Raw genomic sequence first — 27,859 nt, 5'->3', positions numbered from 1 at the left:
CTCACCAATCAACTACTGCACTTCACTTCAATTCACTCAACTAAACTGCCTCAGCCGGTCTGGGGTTCTCGATATGTATCCTAGAGGCGGACCCAACAGAAAACACCCCACTGTTGTTGTTTTGGGTTGTTGCTCAGAGATAGCTCGGATATTGTTTCCTCGGGAACGTGTTTGCTCTACCGTTGTTCATAAATGGCCGTTTGTTTTTCAGCGTAGCAACGGCTGTTTTTGGTTTCCGTTTCGAGATCTCTGCCCAGCGACGGGTCTACACGCCGCAGAAATTAAGGAATCATCTTTAGATTCCAAAATATTGATCGAATGGAGTTTCAGTAGTCCCTTAACTCAGTTCGTACATATATCTACACACACAAATTCTAATATCTTATATCAACGGTCTTCAACCTGGGGTATGCGTACCCCAGGGGGTAAGAGGAGACATTACGGAACACATAAAATTAAAATTCGTCCCCGACTTGAGGTACTGACGTGCCAGACACAGGCTCACTCAGCTCATTAACAGCTCAGAACAACATTAATAACTAATGAAACATTTATTCATATAATNTGGAAACGTATGACAAGTAAAAAATTTACGACTGATTCGATGTTGTATAACACCAATTAAGTTTTATCTTGTTTTATACAATAACTTTTAGTTCTTATATAATCTGACTTATTGTATTTTTACGCGAAATATNGGCTTCGCTACATGTTTCAGCCACTAACGGCCATCATCAGGCAAACACATACACATTCCTATATAAATGAAATATCGAACTTCAAATTGGTCCATAGAAACGTATGAAAAGTAAGAAATCAACGACCGATTCGATGCTGTATAACATTAATTAAGTTTTATCTTGTTATATACAATAACTTTCAGTTTTTTTAATATAATGTGACTTATTGTATTGTTACACAAAGTATTTTAACATTGTATCCAATCTATTGTACAGCAATTCAGTGGTGTATGTTTTTTAATATGTGTTTGCCTGATGATGGCCGTTAGTGGCTGAAACATGTAGCGAAGCCCTGATTTTTTTCTATATGTTGTGTTTTGACGGTCAATAAAAGAGTTGCATATTGTAACACAACAGGATGCACAAAATGAAAATAATAATATAGTTGTTATTTAATAGCTTGATTCTCCCTTTTCTCATTTGAAACTTATTATTTAATACATTACTTTGGACGTAATTTATTTAATTTATTTTATATGTAGATTATAAACTGTGTATAACTTGAATTATACAGCAACAAATTTGGGGGTACATAGTTGAAGAGAAATTATGTCTGGGGGTACGCGAACAAAAAGGGTTGTTGCTGGTACATTGTTACGCTTTCGTTTGATCGTAACGTACACGTATACAGATGGCGACGCTCTGCCAGACAAAGCAGTTCATTCAGCGACGAGTAGATGGTGCAGCAGTACACTTTGTTGTTCGTTTCTGCAGCCCAATCAATACTACAGTGGTAAAGTTCGCATTATCAGCAGCTGTCTGGTGAAAGTGGGTTACCACGTGATTTAATTTCCCTTTCCCGTGTGACAGACGAACGATGCCTGATTAGGTGCTGAGAGATCAAAAAGAACTGCTGGGTTCATTTAGATTTCGGTTCGCTAACCCTTTCGGTGTTTCGGAATATCACATTTAGAAATGCTGATCATCAGGCCCGCTGAAACGAACACCCTAACAGCACAATCCGAAGGTTCATTATAGCTTACACTGAAGTCCGCATTGTGCACGATCCTAAGCCGACTGTGTTCATTTCCCACAAACTTGTTTGCCTAAGTTCTGTCTTATACTTTTAAGGACTGAATTTCGTCTGAAAAACATATATATAGATTCAGTTTGTACTTCACAGGAAACATCACGTCACGGCTCAAAGCCAAACCGATTAACGCTATCTGGGTAAATATTCGCGGTTTATTGTGAGAACCATACTTAGCACATAAACCCACTCTGTGGGCAGAATGCAGAATTTTAGTATGCTTTAGCGGTTGGTACGTATAGTAACCGCAGGGTTTTACAGGGTTAATATTATCTGCCGATTGAATCCGACGTTTCAGAGGAACATGTCGCCTCCATCTTCAGGGTTGAAGAGTAAGCCAAGCAGGAAAGCAACATGAGGCAGGTAGCAAACAGCTTGATTTTCAACGAACTGCAAGGTGTTATAATCCAGAAGATAGAACTTGTCATAACCACTCGAAAACCTCAGCTTAGCTGCAACAGGCCTGTATGGAACATTGCTGGTATCCATTGTGCGGCTGATATCGATCGAGTGACCCCTAGTCACTGCAGCTCAGAAATCTCCGGGCTTTATTAGTCTGAATACTTTCGATTTTGGAACTAAAGTTTCCTTCACAGATAGGTCACGCCCCAATGACCTGTTCACTAAACTTACTAAGTTGATAATACTCGTATACCGCCATTTATCCGGCTAAGTGATGGGTCGATAAGCAGACCGATTACATGATCGAGCAGTAACCGACAGAGATAGACGAACATATTAGGCGGTTGGTACTATGAACGTCACCCCGACAGACCAAATGATAGACTACGCACCTACTGACAAGAGAGTTGCTGTGTTGGAAGCAGAGGCTGACACTTCTGTTCACGCTTACGCTTTGATTACTGCAGCTGTTTATTATTTCAGAGTTACGCTTAATGATGGGTGAAACGTTGTGTTATAAATATTTTCTAATTTGGCTATGTTTAAAGCGCGACTGTCAGACTGACCGATAAAGAGATTTTTCGATTGATTACCCGATTGATTAATTAACTCTTTAACTAACTAATGCATCTTGTACGTTATGCGTTACTCAGTAATTAGCTCAATATGACACGAGAGGTAATGAATCGACCATAATTTACACTTGCTGAAGTGAAAAGTTGTGCCAGCGAGCAGTGTGTTTGGCGTGGGTTGGCAGCCCTGCTGTGTATAACCGCTCTCTGTAGCACTCGGTCCAGTGCGCACACTTTATGGTTACAAGATTTCACACATCGCGCCCCAGTTCTGTCGCCAGCGTCGTGTGCAAAATCAATACGATGTTTCACTTCGCATTAACAGTGGACATCTCTTTTCTTTGAGCCAGGAGAAGTGCTGCTACCTCAGATGTACTATAGCTGGAAACAGCCAGAGTGCATCGCGGTTCTGCGGAACTTGGTTCGATACCACCAAGACGAGAGCCATATGCGGACTTCACAGCACAAAACCCTGTAAATAACGTTAAAAAACACATAATTACAAAATGTTCAAAGAGAAACTAAATTCAAGTAAACTTTCCTCCCTACGTGTTGCAGACTACAGTTTGTTCAGCATGGTGAACTTGACATGGCAGTGCGTTTCTTGCGCACCAGTTTACCTTTTGTTTGGAACACCTGTACACCTCGGTAACTCGGAGTAACTGGGGAGAGAGGTCATACGGATTAAGCGATAATTCGGATTAGTGAAGCTGAAGTAACCATAGAAGCCAAAAAAAAAAAATTAACACAAATAATGGAAAATTTAATGGTGACAGTAGTGATGATGAAAATAAGTAACGAAATATCGCTTTAGAGTCCTTATTTATATAAAGTATAAAAAGGCAATACATTTATGCAGAAGCTGTACTTGTGTCTGAACGTAACAATGCAGGTTTGAAGAAACTGCCAGGTTATGTCCGAACATACAAGTGATTCATCCGCCTTCCTAAACGCCATCTGTCTTCTAAAGCGGATTATCCGACATCAGGATTAACTGTAACAGAATTAGCGAGGATTTATTGTATTTATGTTTATTTATTGTTTGTTTACATAGTGCTTTCAGTAGGTGACCCATAACAAGGTAAATTTTCTCCTGTTCCTAGCAAATTTAGCACCACACTATGAAGACTTATGGGGAAATGGAGGCATAGCTCCACTATCCTTGACCTCGGCACTAGATAAGGATGAGACAGACGTACAAGGTGTGTCCCAAAAGTCATGAAATATATATATATTAAATTTATTGATGATATCGCTACAAAGTGTTAATATTCTTCAAAGTACTGTCCATGAGCATCTACACATTTTTTCCACCGACTCTCCAATGCCCGGTACGCCCCCTCAAAGGCCTCGACGGGAACCTCATTTAAAGCTGTTGTCACGGCCGCTTGGATAGCCTGAATGCTTTCAAAACGGCGTCCTTTGAGTGTAGTCTTGATCCTCGGGAACAAAAAGAAGCCGGCCGGAGCTAGATCGGGGCTGTAGGGTGGCTGCGGCAGCGTTGCCACGTGGTGCTTCGCCAGGAACTCACGGACGAGCAGAGACGTGTGGCTGGGCGCATTGTCATGATGCAGCCGCCAGNATGTCCACGTTTCATCACCGGTAATAACACAGTCTAAATAATGAGGTTCAGTTTCCACACGTTCCTTCAGTTCACTCGCCATCAACACTCGATTGGCCTTTTGCTCGTCCGTCAACAATTTGGGGACCAGCTTGGCGCACACCTATCGCATGTTCAATTCGTCCATAACGATGCGATGCACAACGGTTTTTGGAATGTTCAGAGTGTCGGCTAACAACCGGACAGTCATTCGACGGTCAGTATTCAACAAATCACGCACACGAGTCACATTTTCATCGGTTTGGCTTGTTGATGGCCGTCCAGAGCGGGGGTCATCTACCACTCCTTCCTGGCCCTCCTTAAACTTCTTCACCCACCTTGTAACTTGCACATATGATAGAGCAGACTCCCCGTAGGCTTGCTTAAGTAGTTCGTGAGTTTCGGCAGCTTTTTGCTGAACTTTGTGCAGAACTTGACCGCCCAACCTTGTTCGAAAGTATCCGCCATCGCGCGCCGTGACGTGGTCACAAAACACAGGTGCACTAAATCAGCGATACTGACGCCTCTGATGGTCGAGCAGACTGACCTTGGGCGCGCTGTGAAGCTAAAGGCCTCCCCCCTTAACCCAATCGGTTCCAGCGCGCTCCGACCAGTAGGAGCGCGGGAAAGAAATATATTTAATGACTTTTGGGACACACCTTGTATATAGCATCGCATAATGGGATGATTAGTTGATAATGAGAGAGCAAAGATATGGATGCGTTAGGAAAAATTCTTCCTTGAGAATTAAGTAAACACGACACATTTTTCCTCTATCTGACCACCATACCATTGAGGAGAGGCTGGGAGGTGGACCCTTGCTGCCGTATGCCGTACTTATTTTTTTTTATTGCTGGTGGGGTGGGACTAAGTCCCTCGTACCGTGGCCACTTCTGGCCTATTGTACCAGCCCCAGATGATAGGTGAGGGTGATTCTGGAGCAATTGGTGGAATGAAGTTTGGCACGGGAAACCGAAGTACTCGAAGAAAACCTGCCCCAGCGCCACTTTGTCCACCACAAATCCCACTTGACCAGACTAACCGCTTGAGCTATGGCGCGCGCGGCCCCATCCTGCCCACATGCTGCTTCCGACTGCAAAGAGAATGGGCCACAGACACACGCTTTATGAATTCACTGCAGAGGCCCACTGTTCTAAACGTGTACCGCAGTTGGGGTTGCTGCAGTTCTGCGGAAAATTCTTTAAAATTTATATAAGGTCTAAACGTTTGTGACGCTGGTATATGAATATAATTGTGGTGTTTATGGGCATAATCACACTGTTTTATTTTATACACAATGTTTCGGAAACTGGATTCTATATGGGGGCTAACTTTATCGAGTGGGCCCAATTGAGTAGGTTCCACCTGAAGACGGAGACAGAATCCAGTCTCGAAACATCGTGTGTTTTAAATAAAAACAGGACGATGGATAATGTCTACAAACATTATACAATTGTATTATAATTTGCGGCTTAAACATTCGGGTTTAACCTTCATCCATAGTTTCTTTTTTAGATTAGCGAATGAACTTTAATTTACTCTGATCTCTTTCCCTGCATGCAGTAACCAGAAGACGTTTCTTCTGTGGGTGTCGCTGGATAACAATTATTTCTTTCAGTACAGGAAGCAGTTCTTAGTGGCATCTGATTACATAAAATGTATTGCATCTTCTGAACATTCCCCGATGTTGTACACTGTATCTTTAAAGAGACTGTACTTAACATTAGTGAAAAACGTAAAGGTACAGTAAAAGAAAAGCTATCTATATAACAGGCCACGAGACGTTGAAACTGACACATTTTCTAGACAGTCGGCTCATAGATGGCGGTGAGGTTGTCAGTCTTACTCTTCGGCCGCCCTTTACCCCTAAGAAGATTCCTGGTACTCATTTCTGTTAGAGGTTGAGTTGAGTCCAGGGCCATAGTGCGGCTGGAAGGATTAGGTCAATTAAAAAAGACAGTGACCTAATCGGGAATCGAATTCGCGACCTTCCAGTTTGTTGCATAGCGCCTTAACTAATCGCGCTACCGCATGCCCCGTTAGTGAAAAACCTAATGATTAAAATACGTTAATTCTTAAGGACAAAGTACAGAAACTCAAAAGTCTCGAATATTTACTGATTAGCCAAATATTAAATAAATTCACCGAACTTAGTTACTATTTAAATTGCTTTAACCTTTATAATTGTGCCGGAGCCTAGTGTGAGTGCAACTACCGGTAAGTCTTCTTACAAGTGCGCCAATTGTATTAAACAAACGGGGGATGCTGCAAACGAGCATTCCTTCTGCACTAGTAACCAGAAGGATGCAATTACTACAGATCTACTGTGTTCTGCTTCGTGTAATGGGGATAAAGATTCCCTCAGCGTGCAGCTTGAAACACTTCGTACCAATGGCATCTGTACCATGGAAATGGTGCAGTCTATAGTTGTGATGCTGTCGAATCTAAGCAGTGAAGTTAAGCAGCTTAGAATTGACAACGAAGCCATGAAGATGCAACTGCGTGAATTTCAACAGGCGCCCTCACATGTGCAACCAACACGGCGTGAGGCTGGTACATCTACTTCACTTGCAGCAAAATCATACAGGGATGTTGTTTGTGCAGTAAATGGAAACCCTAGTGTCCCCAAGGTCGCAGCTCCTGGTATAAATTCACTACCTGAGCCATCCGTAGTGACGGGTGAAAACCCTTCCGGTGGTGATTTTGTAACTGTAGTTAAGAAGAAGCGAGTTGCCCCATCTCCTGTTAGCACTGTGCACGCTGTTGCCAATACCTCCAAGAAGCCACGTGTTGCCATGATCGGAGTTAGAAGCTCTTCTTCTCTCTCTGTTGTGCAGAAGAGGGTCCGCATGAAGTCCCTTTTTGTCTCTAGGTTTTCCCCAGATGTAACATCATCTGATGTTGAGGCATCTTTAAAGGATCAATTGCAGCTTGCTTCCCTTGCTTGCACCAGGCTAAAAACTAAATTTAACTCATATGCATCATTTCATGTCTCTGTTGCAGAGGATGATTTTCATCTCATTAATAATACCGGAGTCTGGCCTAACGGCTGTTTAATCGCTCCTTTTTATGGGCGATTAAGCCCTGAACAAATTTATAGTGTTGAAGAATCAGAGATTTCTCGGCCTTGCTCCCGTGGTGCAGGTAATGATCGCCCCCTTACTCCTCCCCCCATGGGTCCTGTTGGCGATTCAGAAAATACGGTAAACGTTGTTGCCCAGGGGGAGGGCGCTTCTGTACATAGTTAATGGTTAGCAAGCCTGATAACAACACAGGTTGTTTTGCCAGGTCTCCCAAATATCCTGGAAAATGTTTTGACATATATTACCAAAATGTCAGAGGTCTTAGGACTAAACAAGTCGAACTTTATGACAATATCTGCTCCTCGGACTACAATATTATATGTTTAACTGAGACATGGCTTAACGACCTGTGTTACGATCATAATTTATTTCCTGACTGCTATACAGTTTTCCGTTCTGACAGGGCGTCTGTAAATAAGACACGTGGTGGTGGAGTTCTCACTGCCCTATCCTCCAAAATTCGCTCTTGTAAACGCAGATACGATTTAGAATCTTGCGATGAATGTGTATGGGTTGAAATCCCCACTTCAGACGGCCTCAACTTACTCATTGGAAATCATTACTTTCCTCCTGACGCTAATCCTGAAAACATTGCTAATTACTTTCGTTTTTTAGAAAACAATCTGGATACCCATAATTTTCGAGTAATTATGGTTGGGGATTTTAATGCCCCTGGTTTCGACTGGAAAAGTGGTTTAGCTCTGCCCAATTCTCATTATTACTCGAAACTTAAGGGAGATGCGATCTACACTTCCACGTGTCTACTAAATCTTAATCAGTGCATTGATAATGTCAGCGGCAGCAATCTACTTGATTTAATTTTTTCTAACTTAAGCGACATAAGTATTACTCCTGTTGACTCTGGACTTATTAAGCCTGACAATTACCACCCCCCACTAATTATCAATATTTGTTTGTCCCTTGCCACTTGTATTCAAAATTATAAATATTCGTACCGTAAATTTTCGTCTGGGGATTATGCACTGCTTTATAATAATCTCTCAACTTACGACTGGTCCTGTGTATATGGTACCACCTCCGTGGATTCTGCTGTCGCCGGCCTCAATGCTGCTGTTCAAGATGCCATGGAACATGCAATTCCCCGTGGCATCATAAACACTCGTATGAAATTTCCGCACTGGTATTCTAGTTCCTTAAAGTATTACATAAGGAAAAAGAACTATTTTTACAGACGTTTTAAGAAAAAGAAATCCGATTGCCTTTACCAAAAATTTTCCTATTATCGTAAGCTAGTTAAGTCTACTATTAAGTCTGACAGACTTAGATGGTTGAAATCTGTGGACGAAAATTTAAAGTCGCAACCCAAGCAATTCTGGAAATATGTGGCCTCCTTTAGGAAAAGAAATTCAAATTCCATCCAGCTTGAGGTTGATGGTAAGCATTTAATCGAACCTCATGACATTGCTGATGAATTTTCAAAACATTTTCAAACAGTGTACCACAATCCTGGTCCTATTGTCTTCCCCAACCTATTGTCATCTTCCGAATTCTTACCTTTAGCGTCTGTTTCAGATTCCGATGTTATTAAAGCTATTAAGCGCCTGAGACCATCTAAGTCTGTTGGAGTCGATGACATCCCTGGATTCATTATTAAGGGTTGTACTGATATATTTGTACCTATTCTGAAACACATCTTTAATCTAAGCTTATCTCAGCATAACTTTCCCTCCTTATGGAAGCAAGCAGCAATTGTCCCTGTTCTCAAGAAAGGCAAAAGCACCTCTGTTAGCAACTATAGGCCTATATCCTTACTCAGTAATTTTTCTAAAATATTCGAATTTATTGTTCATGAACATGTTTCCCATTATCTAAAATCAAAAATTAGTCCTTATCAGCACGGCTTCTCTAAAACAAAATCCACAAGCACTAATTTGGTGACTTACATTGATTTTATCTCCCCTATAGTTGGCTCCCAGAGACAAGCTGATGCCATTTATTTTGATCTGAGCAATGCATTCGACCTTGTCCCACATTCTCTTCTTCTTCACAAGCTAAGTGCTGCTGGGCTTTCTGGTGGTTATGTAAGCTGGTTTCGCAGTTACCTATCCAACCGGAAATCCCAGGTCCGTGTTTCTGGTGTTCTTTCCTCACCCTTTGAAGTTCTCTCAGGTGTACCTCAGGGATCTGTCTTGGGACCCCTTCTCTTCAATGTGTTTATTAATGACATGTGTGATGCAGTTGCCCATTCTAAGTGTCTGCTTTTTGCTGATGACATCAAAATTTACCGAGCCATTAGTTCCCCTCATGACTGCTATCTACTACAGTCTGACGTTAACTCTATACAAGGTTGGTGCATTGCAAACTGTATGAAACTCAACATCAGTAAAACTAAAGTTATATCCTTCACCAGGAAAACCAACTTACTTATCTACGATTATAAACTTTTTCAAACGTCAATAGCCCGGACCGATTCTGTAAAAGACCTGGGAGTGTTTATTGATGCTAAGCTATATTTCCATGACCAGGTCAATTACATTTTCTCTCAATGTGCGAAACTATTGGGTCTAGTTCGTAACATTACCTACAATTTCTCTTCGCTAGACTGTATGTTCAGTTTGTACACTACGTTAGTTAGGTCTAAACTTGAATATGCGTCCGTAGTCTGGAATTCGATTACGTCAACTGATGCCAACAAGCTGGAACGCATCCAGCAGAGGTTTGCGGCCCTTTGTTTTAAACGTTTCTTTCCTAAAGTTCACTACAATTATTCTCTTGCTCTTGAGGAGTTAAAATTACATACTTTATGTACTAGGAGACATCGCCTTGATGCTCTCTTTCTTATTCAAGTTTATTTTGGCTCTAAATTCTGCCCTTCTGCCCTGGAAATTGTTGGTCTCCGAGTTCCTGCTCGGTATATCAGAGATTTTGCATTGTTCAATGTTTGCCCTTTATTTAAGAATTGTCCCTCTGCTAGATGCGCAGCAGCTGCTAATGTTGTCTGCAGGGAGGTTGACGTATTCGGAGCCAGGAATGTTTTACCCAAACAAATTTTAAATACAGGATAACTGTTAGTATTTTTATTATTTGCATGTTCAGTAAAGCAAAATACTATTAAATTCGTAATTAAATATTAATGTTTCATTCCTCTATTCGTAATAGCACTTAGTTTCATGATAATGGAATTATTATTACTGTTATAATTATCACTTATTTGTTTGTTTACTTTTACTTTTATTCATGATTATTTCTTCCAATTACTTAACTGTAATTTGTATTTGACTTTTAATAAGTTTGTATGTAATGTAATTCAGTCATCTACACTGTGCTGAGTCTGTAATTGGCCTTGCGGCTGTTGACTCGGCACATTAATAATAAAGAATTGAATTGAATTGAATTGAATCTGTGCTAAAATATTTTCCTTGAAGAAGGAAGTCTCCGAAAAGAAGGGTTAGCATTCCGGCAAGTCCTTTAAGTGCTAAGAGCGGGATCTGACGCTGTCCTGCGGCATTGAAATGCAAATTGATTCAGTGTCCGCCACTTTTGCATTAGGAAACCCAGTTTGCTTAGCTTGGCTGTTCTGTCGGCTTTTATTAAATCTGCGTTCTGAGCACGAAATGTACGTCTGCATTCGTAAATTCGGTGGTTGCAACTTCGGATATTCTGGGGGCCGGGAGGGAGGAGGACTACTCTGTATGGAGCAGATCGGGGACATTGTGGTGACGTCATGACCTCAGGTTCCAAATCTCGGACCCTCCACTCCTTCCCCACCCCCTCAGACCGCCACCACACAAGAAAGTCAGAAATTGGAGAGCGCGTAGATTCGGTCATCCTTCAGAGGAACGCGTGGGTAGCCTTTACCCCTTTACAGGATGACCAAAATTATGAGACGACCAGAATGTGCCACACCAGGTTTCTGGAGTTCTGTTGAGTGCGCTGAATTCTTCTAGGTCAGGACAGCTTAGCGTGGCGAGTTCCTATGAACACGCACCTTCGAGTCACATGCTGGTTACCTTGCACTCCAGTAAAGCGAAGTCTTCAGATTATACAGCTGAATTTATTCACCCAGCACGAGGACGTATAGGAGAGTGGAGGTACAGCTCCATGCATTAATAACCTCGGCCCTAGCTGGAGATGGGTGGTCAGCTTCACATCCCGGGCGCTTTACTCCCGGGGAAAGAGACCCGGTACCCGTTGGATAGGTTGGGTGGGCCCCAGAGCCGGTCTGGATGACGTGGAGGAAAGATAATCTCTTTGTCTTCACGGTCGGAGTGTTCCAAGATGTAGCATAGTCACTATACTGACTGAGCTATTCCAACTCCCACTTCGAAGTTGTAGAAGGGGAAAAGAGAAGGAGGCTCTTGAACCGCATCTCGACGACGTCAAAATAAAATATAGGCCCCAGAGGGGGCTCGACATCGAGACTTCGCCTTGGGCTGGAGGAAGGGATATTCTTGGACCGACTGTTTTCAAAATTTTCCTTTAGCCTGTTCATGTCTATCTGTTTAACAATTTAAAGATTTCTATCCAGGGGCACGCAGCAGAGTACTCGGTTGAGGCACTATGCTACAAGCCGCAAGGTCGCGGGTTTCATTCCCCATGCGGTCATTGGAATTTGTAATTGATCTAATCTTTCCAGCCGCACTATGGTCCTGAGGTCGACTCAGCCTCTAACAAAAATGAGAACCAGGAATCTTCCTGGGGGTAAAAGACGGCAGGCACGTAAAGCTGACAACCTCACCGTCATCTGTAATTCGATTGTATAGAAAATGTGGGAGCCTCGACGTCTCACAGTCCTATGGGCACTCACGGGCTGTTGCAGGGATAACCGGGCCTTCTACGTTTTACGTTTTCTCTCTCATTTAATCTGTTAAACTTGGGACCTGAGCACTTAGAATCGGGTGAGATCAAGCCACGCAGCATGTACCTACCGAGATACGAACCCAGAATTTACGCATGTCGGAGTTCCAAGGGTATGCCATGAGACAGTTCCCTGTTGAGCACTTCTAATGTTCCCACAAAGACTGGGCTTCACACATTTTTTGTTTTCAAATGTTGCTGTGTTACGGAAATGAGATTTAAGCCACTAATCCCATAAGAATAGAGGCTAGCAATTCTAGACTGTTTTGCTCTTTTATTTGCATACAACTTTTGCATTAAACATGAATCCAATTCGAGCTATTCCGTATTTCGCGAAATTTATAGAAGTTTGTATCTTTCCACTGTTGCCTTTTACTATGGACATGCGTGATGTCCCCTTCTTTGTGATATCAGCGGTGATTAACTTGGTTTGTCGAAGTGCAAGCTTAATTTCCTTATGTAGGCAGTGATCGCATTTGTAAACCAGACGCAAAGGAATTTAAAATGTATATTACTGTATGGAAGTAGGATTGAAAATTAAAATTTTCCATTTTTTACTTATATGTTGTTACGGAAGGACCCCCCTTTCTGGTCTAGTGGTCAGAGTCCCTGGCTACAGAACCAGAGGTCCTGGGTTCGATTCCTGGCGCTACCAGGTTTTCTGAGAAGTAGTGGGTCTGGAACGGGGTCCAATCAGCCTCGTGATGACAATTGAGGATATATTTGAAGGAAACAGCGGCTCCGGTCTAGAACACCGAGATTAACGGCTTTGGGGATTCGTTGCGCTGACCACGCGACACTCTCTATCCGCAAAAGTCGACACTAACTTCGCCGACAAGCGGCGGTCGCTCGGTGAGTATAGTTCGCTTGCGGACTACAGGCCACGGAATTGTTAGGGAAACTGTTCTTGAGTATATGAAGGGAAGTCACACCCTACAAATATAAGCTTTCGCACTCTTTCCCATGTCTCCTTGTATTATGTGTCATTGAATGATACGTCGAGGCTGACGTTTAACGCCATCTCCCATGAATAACAATCACAAACAGTCAATTTTAAAGCGCCTCTTGTATACAGTACAGTTCAGATATTCAAATTAAAATATTGACATTACTCAGAAAATAGACACTGTAGACTGAAACAAAAAGCTTGTTGGCTCGTTCATGAAAATTCGTTGCCATGGTAACCTTAAATTGCTTAATGATAATGATTGTACGCTTAATAAAAACTAATATATATAAGGGGGAACGCTGTTCTATACTCAGCCTGTGTTACATAGAATAATTGGGTGACAGTAAGTAATAAGTTGGAAAAAGGCCGTTGTCTGATTTAAGTTGCCATTCCGAAATTTCTGTGGAGGTACTGAAGAAAACCACTAGAGACCTCTCTCAGGAGAGTCGGTTTTCTCCGATTGAGATTTGAAACAGATACTTCGGGACGACTTTCTGGGTGAACAGTTTTCTTGAAATGCACATTACATGTGTCACAGAGCTCAAAGCTTACGGTATTGTTGTCTTAAAGTTTTGCTGGAATGGCGTCGCTTGTAATGCGGGATACATATGTTGAATATCTCATAAATCAGAATTGCGTGGGTGACGTCTGAACTTTTCTCGGACAGCTTCAGAGTCCTGCGCAGTGGGCAGACCTTAGCGAGTCTTGCAAAACATGGCTTCCCCGCAAAGTAAATGATTTATGGAAGGCCGCGCCATAGCTCAAGCGGTTTGTCGCTGGCTTCCCGACCCCGGGTCTGGTCAAGTGGGATTGGTGATGGATAAAGTGGCGCTGGGGCAGGTTTTCTCCGAGTACTTCGGTTTCCCCTGCCAATCTTCATTCACCAATTGCTCCACAATTACCCTCACCTATCATCTGGGGCTGGTACAATAGGCCAGAAGTGGCCGCAGTACAAGGGACTTAGTCCCACCCCACTAGCAATAAAAAAATTATTTATGACCTCTGCTTTTAGGAGTCTCAGATTAATGATGGTGCGAAATTCGGATATATATATTCCGAAAACACGGCGCAGATTGAATATGCTCTGAAACAAATTGCTTTGCCAGTTATTTCGCTCTCAGTAAGACGAAACGTGCTGACATAAATGACAATAAAACAACCTATAATCTTCACAGAGTGTGAACAGTACTAGCTCCTGCACACGTCGAGCAGTCCTGTTTGCTGCTTCCTTCTTGCTGGTTGCTTGGCTTACTCTTCACCTTGAAGTTGGAGTCAGTAAGTTCTTCCGAAACGTCGGTGAAATTATGTGGGAATACCCAACGTTACAGCCCAGAGATAGTTACCGATAACGAGTACTTCAAATCCTTCATGGAATATCTTCAAATGAGAAATCAATTTATCGATGGACGAAAAAAAAAGAACTTAACTGGGAAAATGGGAAGCCATGCGGATTTGAATGAAGCTCGCATCAGCGTGTGTACATAGTGATTTATTCAGTTCGGTCGGTTCGCTACATAGAAGAATATTTTAGTTTTCAAATATTTAAATATTATCTTTACATAGAATTTACACTTTTTTATCGCAGTCTGTGTTGAATAAGCTTTCCTGTTATCTTAGAGTACAGCTTGAATATTTTCTTTCCCTTGGCCTGTGGCTGATGGGAATTTATGTTGTGTTACGGTGGGTCAGACACCTTCATTTCTTTGTTGCAGTAATTCCAGGGACTGGAACGTTTCGCGCCTGCTTTTCTTCATTACTGTCCACTCTCGCTCCAGGCTCGGTAATCCAGCGCATGCGCAATATACAGTGCGTACAATCAAGTGCGCGCCGCGGCTGCANTGCATCCGTTCTGCGGTGGTATGACTCACGGCAAATTGAAGCCGCGGCGCGCACTTGATTGTACGCACTGTAGCTGGAGAATTTGAAGGGAATTTTACGGATTCGACGAATTCAACTGCAGCTTCATGAAACGATTTTAAAGAGCGGTTAGTAAGGGTAAGGAAAAGGTAAAGTTCTCCCTGTAACAAACCGCGGAGACCCGTAGGACTGTGGGACGTCGAGGCTTCCATATTTCCTAGACATTCGGTTCACAGATGGCGGTGAGGTCAGTTTTACGCGCCGGCCGCCCTTTACCCCCAGGAAGTTTCCTGGTACTCATTTCTGTTAGAGGCTGAGTCAACACCAGGGCCATAGTGCGGCTGGAAGGATTACATAAATTGAGAAATCCAATGACTTAATCGGGAATCGAACCCGCGACCTTCCGGCTTGTAGCATAGTGCCTCAACCAACTACGCTACCGCGAACGAAACTGTAGCGTGCATTTAAATGTATACGTCCCATATTAGTAAAGGCACGGACTCGATCCTAGGCCGGGGCATATGGGATTTGTGGGTGTCAGAGTGGCTTTGGAATGGATTATTCCCGGATACTTCGGTTTCCCCTGCCAGTTCTCGTTCCACTAACTGTTAATCCTACCATCTACACTACATAAACTCGATAGTGACGGCATCGTTTAATGACGTAATTAACACGCTCAGACTTTATCGCGTCGAATGGTAGGTTAGTTAATGAATGATGAATTGGAAGGGATTTGAAAGGTAAGGGTTATAACCTAATTTAGGTACTATCGTGACATTTCTATAGGTGGACTGAGGAAAACACTGGTCATCTGGGGTAGTTGGCATGCAGGGAACCTTCCAAATGCTAGTCAATAGCTTTACTGCTTGTTTGGTGTCTGGTGAGCGATGGTGACGCAACACTGTCTGACCTATCGTTGACATTAATAAACATGCATTTTTTGTTTTTACTTCACAATTTCATCTGCTCGGTGTATTCTCCTCCCCTGTCATATAACAGTGTAGTACGTGACGTCATTTCCGTGTGCTGTAACAACTTCCTCTGCTGCGGCTGCAGACATCGGTGGCATGTCCTGAATGCCGATGTTTCCATAGCCTCGTCCTGACGCTGGTTACAGAACTTCAGTCCCTGAGGAAGAGTAATTTAAATTCAGTGTGTCCTGCCTCTATCGGACGAGTCAAGATACCGCTCATGCACTGCAGTTCTCTTTTCTTTGTTACTTTCCGTTGCCTGACCTCGACGCTCTGTTGAGCACGCAGACGGCTCCCTGATCTGATGGGGTGCCTCACGAAATTCTGGGCACAACTCACAGTGTAGTATGAGTGACAGGACGGTTAGAGAACAATGTAATGGACGGACTAGGAAGGAGGCGGTCGTAGCCTCATCAGAGTTTTCCTGAAGGGACTGAGGAGAACCACGAATAATATAAATCAAGAACAGAGCTACGTGGCGAGATTCGAAGTCATAGCCTCCTGAATATGAAACGGGATAACCGCTGGATGTTAACTTTACTTGATGTTCTATAGTTCGGTAGATAGGTACCAACGTTTCGGAGGAATCTTCTGCCTCCATCTTCAGCATAACGGATTTTCATTGCCGGTAGAACCTCAGATATGTTCAGCGTCTGCCGATTTTGCCTCTGAGCTTCGCGAGAAGAAAATTGAATAGGGGTACGACGAGAAGTAGCGCGTAAGTGGTTGCAGCTGGAGTTTTAAAGGGGAAATGGCGCACTATAAGGCTATGTTATGCCCTATACACTACCTCAGTCAGTAGACCTGTTGAGAAGTGACAGGTCTAGAATGAGCATGCGCAAATAGATAGGTCTGTTCAAATTGTAAACACTTCGTCATCTTCGCTATGTCATCACCTAGTCTCCAGCAGTCTCTCGCCTGTCTCATCCTCGGGCTGTTGAACATTGTGAGACCCCCCCCTCCACCGCGCACATCTATACTAACATGAGTGGCAGTAATCCGACGTCTGATCCTCACTTGTTCGTTTCCATGCGACGCTTCAGGACATCCGGGTCCTGAGAGGCGGAATGACACGTGGTCGCACTTCCTCTTGTTACAGTAACAAGGGCTTATGTCACCGTACCGTTCTCACGGCTCTCCCCCTCGCGCACTTCATCGTTCATCAGCTTCCCATTAAATATTGCAGCGTGCAGACCCGTTGCCGGGTAACGGTCGCAAACAACGTCCGTTGCTAGATCAGCAAATTATTATTAAACGGAGCTGCGCAACCCGCTTCTAGGAAACAGCTCGGTAAACACGTTCCCGCGGCAACGGACACGAACGCAACAATAGAAGAGCTGTGTTTTCCATGTGTTCCGAGCCCAGAATAACTAGGACAGTTGGAGCAATGAGTTCAAACCCGTGTGGACGCGGGTTCGAGTACCTCCATCGTAGCCCTGCGAGATTTAGGAGGCGACGAAAAGGGATGTCTCAATTCTGAGACAGTAAAATATGGTCGCGAGTCCCACGAGACTCGGACCTGAGAATGGCTACGCAGGCGAGGGCCAGCAACAAGTGTAAACGACAAACCCATCCTATCATTCGCTAATCACCCTATCATTCGACGTCCATCGTAACTTTTACTTTTTCCGGAACGTCAATATTCACAAAAGAGGAAATTATCTTAGTCCCTTATGACACTCTTGCTTAATTCTGATATGCATTTCCTTTTAAAAGCTTCTGAGAACATTTTATTCACCTCTGGTGCTTCCGTCTTCAGTTTAATCCTCACCTTTCCTTTCTTTAGCGGACGTCTCTCGTATCCCTTTTGAATATGTCGACCCTTTGGTGACGGAACCGTTTCGCTGTACCGTCCTGTATGAGCCGTGACGGAGAGGCGGCTCACGGTTAGCTCTCCTGCAAGGAGCAGTACGGACAGCAGCATACCCGCGCCCAGCACCGCGAGGAGGGGTGAAGCCGCCTGGATGTCTATCTGCTGGGAACTGGCGTCGTTGCCAAAAGGCCTCGCCGAATATTGCTGTCTGTAAAGTCGCTTTATGACGCCGTTACTTGCGAGCCTCATGGAACTGAAATGGGGCAAACAGAAACAGGATATTAACGTGTGAGGTCTGAGGTTCAAGTAGCGGTAGAATATTCAGAGTTACCCGGTGTGTCGACAACAGTGTATTCGCCCATCTCCTTGCATGAAGAGAGCAAGTGCCGAGTTTGCCGAAACGCCGGGAAATGCATTGAGTTCCAACTGCGTAGATCTAATGACAAGAGTTTAGACTAAATTGTTAGCGCTGCATGCGTGGCCCCAGAAGCTCAGTGATTACCGCCATTAGGCGCCGAGCAAAACATAGATTCAACTTCTAACTGAAGTTAAGTTGTGCATATTTGTGACGGCAAGTTTTGTAACATTCGAGGGCCATTATTAAGTGGCCTTATTGTAGCTTACATCTCAGAAGTGTCCAGAGAAACGGGAGGATGAAGCTGTAGGCCATGACTGACGCAGGCCGACAAGAGGATTTCGGAAACGGAACTCCAGCGCTTATAGAAAGTGACATCAGTTTAAAGGTAAATTAGAGGCAGATTTTCTCTGTACCTGATTAAGCACGGGAGCCAGGATAGCGCAGTCGGTATAGTGATTGGATACGGACTGGACGACCGAGAGATCGGAATTCGAGTCTTGGTATGGTCAAGAATTTTCTCCCCTTCGTCCAGACCGGCTTAGGGGGCCACCCAGCCTCCTCCCCAATGGGTATGGGGTGCTCTTTCTCCGGGGGAAAAGCGGCCAGGGCGTGAAACTGGCCACTCACCTACAGTTAGTGCCGAGGTCAATAAAATGTGGATTTATACACGGGGACAACTTTACATAATTAAGCACTTTGCTATGAAGGCTTATGAAGAAGTGGAATCTTCACTGGAGCAGTAGATCGAGTTGAGTGGTTAGCTTCATGTTCTGGCCGCTTTATCCCCGAAGAAAGAGCGGTACTCATGGGTAAAGACTGGGTAGGACCGTGGGGCTGTCTGGACTCAGTCACTAAGAGACGGAATATTTGCCCCCGAAGAGAATGGAACAGAGCCCTGTGGCTGTGTCACGGGCGCTACAGAATGGCTTCGATAGCATACAACACGTACTAGTGTTCGAGGACTCCCTTGTATGGGCTCCGTTTCGAGATGGCAAAGCTGAGGTAGGAGCGAATAGCAGTGCCTGGAACATGCACCACGGCGCAAGGCAGCGACGCTTTCATCATCTCGGCGTCCGGCACTGAAGCAAAGTAAGCATACCGGTGCCTTGTGCACAGCGTCGTCAGGCCTTCGTACACGCCGCGCGGCAGGCGGTCCACTTCCGGCTGTATCTTCCGTCTGTACATCTCTCTCATGAGAGCGTCCTGTGATTGCTGGAACGTAAGGGCATATGCTGAAACCATACTGTTTCTCAACGAAGACAAGGCGAGGGAAGTGACCGACCTTCACCAATCTACTGTTAATTTAGGACATTCTGAGGCCGTGCCGCAGCTCAGGCGGTCAGTGCCGGCTTCCCACCGCGGCGACCCGGGTTCGATACCAGGTCAAGACATATGGCATTTGTAGTGGACAGTGTGGCACTGGGGCAGGTTTTCTCCGAGTACTTCGCTTTCCCCTGCCAATTCTCTTTCCACCGACTACTCCACGCTCATCGTCTATCGTCCGGGCCTGGTACAATAGGCCAATTAGTGGCCGAAGTACTTACCTCACCCTACCTCAATATATGCTAATGAAAGTTCAGTGTTCAGATGAAGCTTAGCAGATTATTGGACGCATCGCCACTTACTCCATACTTGCATGTAAACTGGCAATATGTTTAGGCAACACAGGGTCATCATCACTTACATATATGATGATTTTCGCTGTACAGTATACTGTAGCAGTACATGGTTCGTGAGAGCTGTACACTCAGAGACTTATTAAAACTCCAAATGGGCCTCTGTTAAAATAATTTAACAATCAGGATAAATTTTAAAATTATAAAATGTTACATTACATTATATTAGGATACTGGAATAGAGAAAGCTACGTTGTGCTGAGGATGCAGGTAGAGTGGAGGAGACAAGAAATGTTTACATAATTTTGGCTTAGGGCCTCTATGGGGAAAGAGAACATTTTCAAGACAGAAGAAGAAGGTTGGAAGAAGCTATGAGGACCGGAGGTGGGTGCAGCTGGCTTGGGATCATGTGCTGTGACTGAACCCCGAAGGCGGTTGGTACGTGAAGTGAGGGAAGCAGCGCTTAATCAGACAGTAAAGTGAAAGTTTTGCCCCGAGTCTTGCTGACAGCCGGTGTCAGTGGTAGTGACGTACTTCGAAGTAGCTTATCTGAGCGCTCCCTGCCAGTGTCCCAAGCCGGTAGTGCCTGAGTTGCAGCAGCTCCTGGAAGGACGAGAACGGAAGTTTGAAGTCCTGGACCGTCATGAACGATACAAGCGCCGCTGAGTAGGCTGCCAGTAACACTGTTGTCGTCACGTATGACGTCATAATTATCATACGGCAGGCCGACGAATTCATATTCATGTCATGACCTATAGTGGAAAACATTATCATGTTAAGTACTTTGACTTATGTTAACGCCACAGCTGTCGTAGCTCAGTCAGTATAATGATTAGATCACGGCATGGACGACCGGAGAATCGGGGTTCGGCGAGGGCAGAAACGTTTATCTTTACAGCGTCACCGGTCTGCTCTGGGGCCCACGGAAATTTCTATCCTAGGAGTATGTGCGGTTCCTTCCTAAAGGGGTAAAGCGGCCGGGACGTGACTCTGACAACTCACCCCAAACTAGTGGCAACATGAAGAATCAGTGGATACACACCGCCACTCCTTATACGTTCTAATGACATTAAGCTTAATTAAGCATAGAGACAAGGTTGCCCCTACCGTTACCACGCTGAGTGGCAACTTCTGAGTCGTTGAAACGACCACAAAACTCTTTTTGTACCTGTGACTTGGGAGAAATGGAGGTGAATGGCATAGGTTGCGTTGCTACACACTCAGATGGAGCAATTCTGTGTTTTCGGGAAGCTCTGTTCACAAGAATCTGCCGCTGGAACCTATTCTGAGTCATCTGGGTCCAGTCCATAGTATCAGAACCTAGGATCCATTTTAATATTATCCTCCCTACATCTGCGTCTCCTCCAAAATTTATGTATTTATTATTTTCCTCATATGTACTATATGCCCTACCCATTTCTTCTCTAGAAAGACGCCGACGTTTCGGAGGAACAGATTGCCTCCATATTCAGGATAGGAGAGTAAGTCAAACAAGCAATCAGAAATAATATGGTGGCAAGCGCGCTGTATCCTGCTGCTTACTTCCTTGAGATTTCCTGGGGGTAAAGGGCGGCCGGCGCGTAAGACTGACAACCTTGTTGCCATCTATGAACCGATTATCTAGAAACTGTGGGAGCCTCGACGTCTCACAAACCTATGGACCTCCGCGGCCCGTTACGCCGTTTCAGGCACGCTCAGTCTCTCTTCTTCCTTAAGGACGTGAGACCAAGTTTCGCACACATGAAGCGATAATCCTGTCTTTTTGTTATGACGATATTTGGTCTCTTCAAGTATTCGGTGGTTTTCAGAGATCTCAGGTTCAAGATTAATGATAAAGGAGACGTAGGCGTACCTTAAAATTATATGCGACTGAAATATGACGTATTATAATATGTTAGAACTAATTAATCCGTGGAAGTGAGCCCTGCTTGAGAAGCCAGTGCTTGACAGGAATTTCACAGAATTTTGTTGAACCCGAAAGTTCATTACCATGTTTACAGGAGCCCACCAATGACCCCTGTCCTGAGCCAGATGAATCCAGACCACTCTGTCCCACCCAATTTCTCTGCGATCCAATTTTATTGTTCTGCCATCCACGAATGTGTCTTCAAAGTGGTTTGTGTTCTTTGGGTTTCAAGACCAAAATTTCGTGTGAAATTTCTCTTCTCTCCCATAAACTCAGTGATTTTAATCCGCAAGCGAACAATACCGACCGAGCGACCGCCGCTTGTCGGCGAAGTTTAGTGCCAACTTTTGCGGATAGAGGGTGTCGCGTGGTCAGCGCAACGAATCCCCACGTCCGTTAATTTCGGTTTTCTAGACCGGAGCCGCTATTTCTTTTAAATACCTCCTCAATTATCATCACGAGGCTGAGTGGACCCCGTTCCAGACCCACTACTTCTAAGAAAAAAATCTGGTAGCGCCGAGAATCGAACCCGGACCTCTGGATCTGTAGCCAGGAACGCTGACCACTAGATTTTGTTTACCTCATCATCTTGATCATTCTAATATTAGCGCGGAGTACGTAATTTGCTGGATGGGTACCAAATTACACGGCGTCAGAACACTGTACTTTTAATATTCACCGCCGTGAGAAGCTCAGATATAAATGCGAATTTACCTTGGTTACAAAAATTCCCGAATATGCGGAATACGGACTCGGACACGATGTACCACAGCGGCAAATTGGACGTCCGCGTGACGAGACGCCACGCTGCCGAGAGGCAGGCTGATAGGATCAGTATAGTCAGCAGGATAGTCCCCCAGAGCAGACTGCTGAAGGGGTCCAGAAAGTTGTTCCAGTTTGTTGAAATACCTGGCTTCCTGATGTAGACCGCTGTCCTGGGAAAACAGTCAGGATGTTAAAACCCGCATGAAATAATACGGCTACAATAATTCGAAATGAGATATGGTCTGTACTTTAAGACCTGGCCGTTCCCAACAAAATGCGCAGTGGATTTGGTATGGTATGCTACAGTCCGCCTTTTCAGTCTTGGCCGTTCCCAACATAATGCGCAGTGGATTTGGTCTGCTATGCTACAGTCCGCCTTTTCAGTCTTGGCCGTTCCCAACATAATGCGCAGTGGATTTGGTCTGCTATGCTACAGTCCGCCTTTTCAGTCTTGGCCGTTCCCAACATAATGCGCAGTGGATTTGGTCTGCTATGCTACAGTCCGCCTTTTCAGTCTTGGCCGATCCCAACAGAATGCTCAGTGGATTTGGTCAAGTGCACTAGCTGAGATGAAGATTGTAGGGTATGCATGGGTTAGAATTGGGCCGCGGTTGTAATTCGTCTCCTTATATCCCTCTCTAAATGTAGCTGCAACCACTGCTCCACTACATCTTGTCATACTTCTAAAGTACAATCGGAGGTCAGGTCTGAAAACACACCAGGACCGCAGCGCACTAGGCCACGAAATTTGGCGTCAAGATGTCATACAGATTACTTACTCTTAAAACGGTAAAACTTCCAGTTTTGTTAGGATTTCCTCAAGAGGTTGACTTAACGCAGCTGTGAGCACCTCAGTACTTTGCGCTGAAGGACAGGAACAGGAGTGGTGAATGATGACTTAGGAAATATTTAGAAGGAAGAGGTGGAGTTACTATCTCAACATTCGGCACCAGAAACTCAGGAAAAGCACAAAATTCTGTCAGGATAGCCATGCCGCTGTACAGATGCGAACCGAGCACGTGTCGAACACAGATCCAGAGCGTCACCGCTGCACTAGACTACTTCATTTTATGCAGTAGGTACATATTGTAACGTGTTTGGAGTAGATACTTCCATGGCAACGCAGTAACAGTGGGCCGCTGCGTAGACAATGCCGAAACAGCGATACCACAGGCGATAATAGCTGCATGGGGTGTAAGTGTGTGTATCCAGTAAAGATTCTCTGAATCCGAGACCCACGTGAAGTTATTTGTCCCGTGACACACCCAACACGTGACAATATGTAGTGTGCATACATGCATTCATGTGTGTTTGTATGTAGGCATATATAATGTAGCGTGTAGACCCGTTACTGGGTAGCGATCTCGAAACAATCAATGAAATATCTGCTGCTAGGCAACAGATTCTGGATAAGCAAGTATACGCAGCCGTTACTGGGTAACGCCTTCGCAAATAAACATGTTTCCACGGAAAAACTGCACAAAAACAAAATGTGTGTTCTACGCGGTTATTGAGGGGGGATTATCAATAGGACAAGTTTAGAAGTTAGTCGTTTGTAAGAAAGTCTGTGAAGAGAAGTCTTGGTCAGTGCAGTTGAAGAATCTAAATTATTAGGATCCGTTACCGGGAAAGGGAAACGATTAGTGACAGCAGAATGAAATGACTTAGCGTGTGCTGTAGTGATCTGTAAAGTGTAAACATTTGTAACGCGTTGCCGTTCATTCATGATGTATACTTTATCAGTCATATATTATTAGCACAGGACTCTAAGAGTTGTTAGTACTTACGAATAGGACCAGAAGACTGCATCTGTAAATGCACCTAGGTCATACGGCGCCGCCTTGAACAGTCGCCGTTACAGCTGTAGACTCAGTAGCTTAGCCTATATAGAGATCACGGAGTTTGCTTGCTCGGCAGTAGTGTGTGTGGCAAACTGATTGATTGAGGTTATTTCCTTTTTCTTTAATTCTTCTGCAGGCAAATGATGCTTCACTTACATAGCAATTGTTTTATCAGTTGATGTCGTGCTTAAACATTTTCTCGTTGAAATTTAAACGGGCTTTGTATTAATTACGGTTATAATTACATGTTTTATTCTTAATATGTAATTTTTTAATTTTATTTCATGTTCATGTGCGTTGATATACACAGTGATTCTAAATTATTGTCGTGGTTTACGTTTATCGACCACGGAAACCCCGGCGGTAAATTAGAATCACCAGGTTTATTCGTGTAGTCCATTACTTGGTGTCTCTTTCATTTAATGGACCCCAAAATTTGAATTTCTTACCTTAATTCCACAAGTGGCGTGAGAAAATCTATGGCCCTTCTCCGTGCACGGGTGGCCGCGAGGCCAATAGAGGAGAAGTTGGCCTCACCCCGCACCATAGAGCCCATCACCCCGTCCCAGGTATGGTTGGGTAACTCCACACCCCATGAGTTCTGGGGAGCCTTTACGAATTGGGACCTAAAGCAGGAAAATGAAGTTAGGATTTGTATCCACTCACCAAATGAATGTGGAGGGTGTAAGGTTACTGACTGTAGCCGGCCAGCTTATTAACTGACTGTCACAACAATCAGTCAACTAACTAACTAACGCTAGCCAAACAATTAACTAAATACCTAACTAATGCTCATTAATAAATAACTATCCAACCATCAGCAAACAAATATCAACCTACGAACTAACTGAAGCTAACCGGCATGCTAACTAACTAACCAACTAGCTAAATAGAAGCAACAGTGTAATTAAGATACCAAGTAACTAAAACTAGCTAACCAATTGACTGACTGGCCGACTAACTAATGAATCAATTAACCAGCTAGATAATAATTACACAGCTACACAAATTCCCAGTATTTTATAGAACAGGAAGGTTCATGACCGTGACAACACTAGCTCGCCACTTCATCCAATCCGAAGACATCATTACCATCTAATTTTTTTAATTCTCTTAGTGGGAGGTGGAGTCGAACTCGGTCCACTCGGCACGGCGGTCACTGATTGGCCTATTGTAGCCTGCCCCGGTTGAATATGATGATGGAGAATCTGGTGCAGTGAAGATTGGCAGGGGAAACCGAACTAGTCAGAGAAATCCCACCTCAGCGCCACTTTGTCCACCACAAAACCCACTTGACCAGATCCGGGATCGAATCCTGGCCGCCGTGGTGGGAGGCCGGCGACTAACCGCTTGAGCTATGGCGCGGCCTTACAGCAAGGTAAGAGAGACCTGAGGTGTTCTTCTCCTATTGAATCCAATTCCTTTGGCCTCCTTACAGCAGCATCCCCGAGTCTGTGTCTTGGTCACGGACTTCAGTTGCTCTGGATAGGAACTCTGTATCAGTTGACGGGAATGTCGGTGCAGTTTAGTGGTCTCAGAGTCGCCCTGCGATACTTACGAAAAGTTAAGACGCATCTGCAAAGCGTTCCACACTTCTCCAAAGAACCCGCCGATTTTCAGGATCGTGTTGTGCTGCATTTCTGTTATGTACAGCAGATTGGTCTGAGGAAGGGGAAGAATGTTAGTAGCACCAGCACAAGCAACGAAATGTTGCTTAACGGGACTAACGCGCTATTATGAAGTGCAAGAGAGACTCAGTAAATAGGTCACAAATGGAAGAAAGAACATATCCTCCACCAACACTGAAACACCTGTCCTACCGCTTTACCAGTGCGTCGAAACCTGCAGCATAGAAGTCTTTTGTCTCTTGTCCGAGCCACTTCCGCACTTGGACGGACTTCATGTGCGACTTTCGAACCTCCTTGAGAGAATTTTTCGACCCAGTTTGAAACGCTTTACGCGACAAACACTTCCCACTGTAAACAGGAAACATTTCTTTATAAGTAACTTTTACATTGAGTCCTTTGGCCTACAGAGCAAATATGCACAAAACAGAACGTCGCTCTTCGGTACTATACTTCTCAAGCAGTGTAATCATTTTGACTACTGAAACCAGCATGTGAGCATGCACATGCGTCCGCCATGAAGCTGGACTATGCTGCTACCTAGTGATACACACAGAAAAAGCAGCTGCTTTACTGAAATTTGTGACTTATTTACTGACTCTCCCTGGTACTTTGAAATACACTCACTTATGTAATCTAATATAGGAGATCTTATATATATATCCTGTTTTTTACGGTGGAATATTCCTAAAGAATACCGAAAGGTATTATGAAATTTAATCTGGAAAATTAAAATGTGACTAGAGAAGGCATGAGCAAGTCCGCAGTGCACACTTGCACTCCCTACTGCCATCTCTGTTGACTGCGTGAGGAAACTTCAGTCTTTCATGTATCCACTAAAACCACCTGACAACGACAACTTGCTAAATTCGAATTGGTTACATGATTAATGGCCCGAATTGTTTTAGCTGAGATTTCGCCACTTTATGTAAAGTCGTACATCACTATTTAAATGTTTCTCAAAACCAATGTTAGGATTCTGTACAAATATACCAGTGAAACACGTGGAGATTTCAGTTATTGCTGTTTATAAGCTTTCTTCTTATTTATTTTGTCTACTTTCTCTCACTTTCCTTTCCAGTTTTGCAAGTTAACGAATGATGCGCTGAAGCCGATGTTTAATGACGTCTCCCACGAATAACAAACTAATCGCAAATTGTCTCGTTGATATAGTATCATATATGTCATATATCTACATCAAAATATTATCAGTACTCACTCGATAGACACGATATGCTGAACCATAAACTGAGCGACAAACAGTTCACTAAACGTGTACACGTAAAGAGGCTGGTCTTTCAGCTTCGAACACAGAAGTGGAAAATCAAATAAGCTGTAATGTGTTTACGTTTCCTATCACCATTTATGTGCTACAGTGTTCTACATGTGTCTGAGAAAGTGTTCTAGGTGTGTGTGACAGTGTTCTAAGTGCGTATGTGACAAAGTGTTCTAAGTGTGTTTTTATGGCACAGTATTATAAATGTGTGTGGCACAGTGTTCTAGCTGTGTGTGTTGCAAAACTTTCTAAGTGTGTATGTGGCACAGTGTTCTAGCTGTGTGTATGGCTAGTTGTTCTAGATGTGTATGTGTCACACTATTCTAGGCGCGACACAATTTTCTAGACGTGTGTCAGAATGTGCTCAGCACAGGTACCTTGGGGTGCTGTATACTCGTAGTGTTCACTTACAGATTCGATGACAGCAGATCGGAAGGCAAGTCCATGAAGATTGTTTCTGCGTTCGTACAAGTTCTGATAATGCAAGTCGCCCAGTCGACGTGTCTGAAGGGGAAGTTTGGGACTAATTCGGTACACTTCTGCCACCACCATGTGGCCGCCGAATTCCTTGTGCACAACAAGAAACTCGCAGTCGAAAGGAATGTTGATGTCCGTAAAGAAATGATCAAACTGAGAA

General features: G+C 44.0%; 1 protein-coding gene across 1 annotated transcript; it reads right to left on the bottom strand.

Moving 5' to 3' along the window:
• Positions 1-15,500: 15,500 nt before the first annotated feature.
• Positions 15,501-27,858, bottom strand: LOC111873970 (probable glutamate receptor). Its single transcript, XM_033755295.1, has 8 exons — positions 27,634-27,858; positions 25,880-25,983; positions 24,771-24,947; positions 22,430-22,650; positions 20,344-20,561; positions 19,143-19,405; positions 17,794-18,088; positions 15,501-16,179 (listed from the first exon to the last, which is right to left on the bottom strand). The coding sequence occupies exons 1-8, from the start codon at positions 27,772-27,774 to the stop codon at positions 16,003-16,005; spliced, it is 1,596 nt and encodes a 531-aa protein (XP_033611186.1). The 5' UTR covers positions 27,775-27,858; the 3' UTR covers positions 15,501-16,002.
• Between the last annotated feature and the right edge of the window lies 1 nt (position 27,859).

Source organism: Cryptotermes secundus, unplaced genomic scaffold (assembly GCF_002891405.2).
Source record: "Cryptotermes secundus unplaced genomic scaffold, Csec_1.0 scaffold870, whole genome shotgun sequence".
Taxonomy (NCBI): Eukaryota; Metazoa; Arthropoda; class Insecta; order Blattodea; family Kalotermitidae; genus Cryptotermes; species Cryptotermes secundus.
The sequence above is the reverse complement of the archived record's forward strand: the minus strand, read 5'-3'. Positions and strand labels throughout refer to the sequence as shown.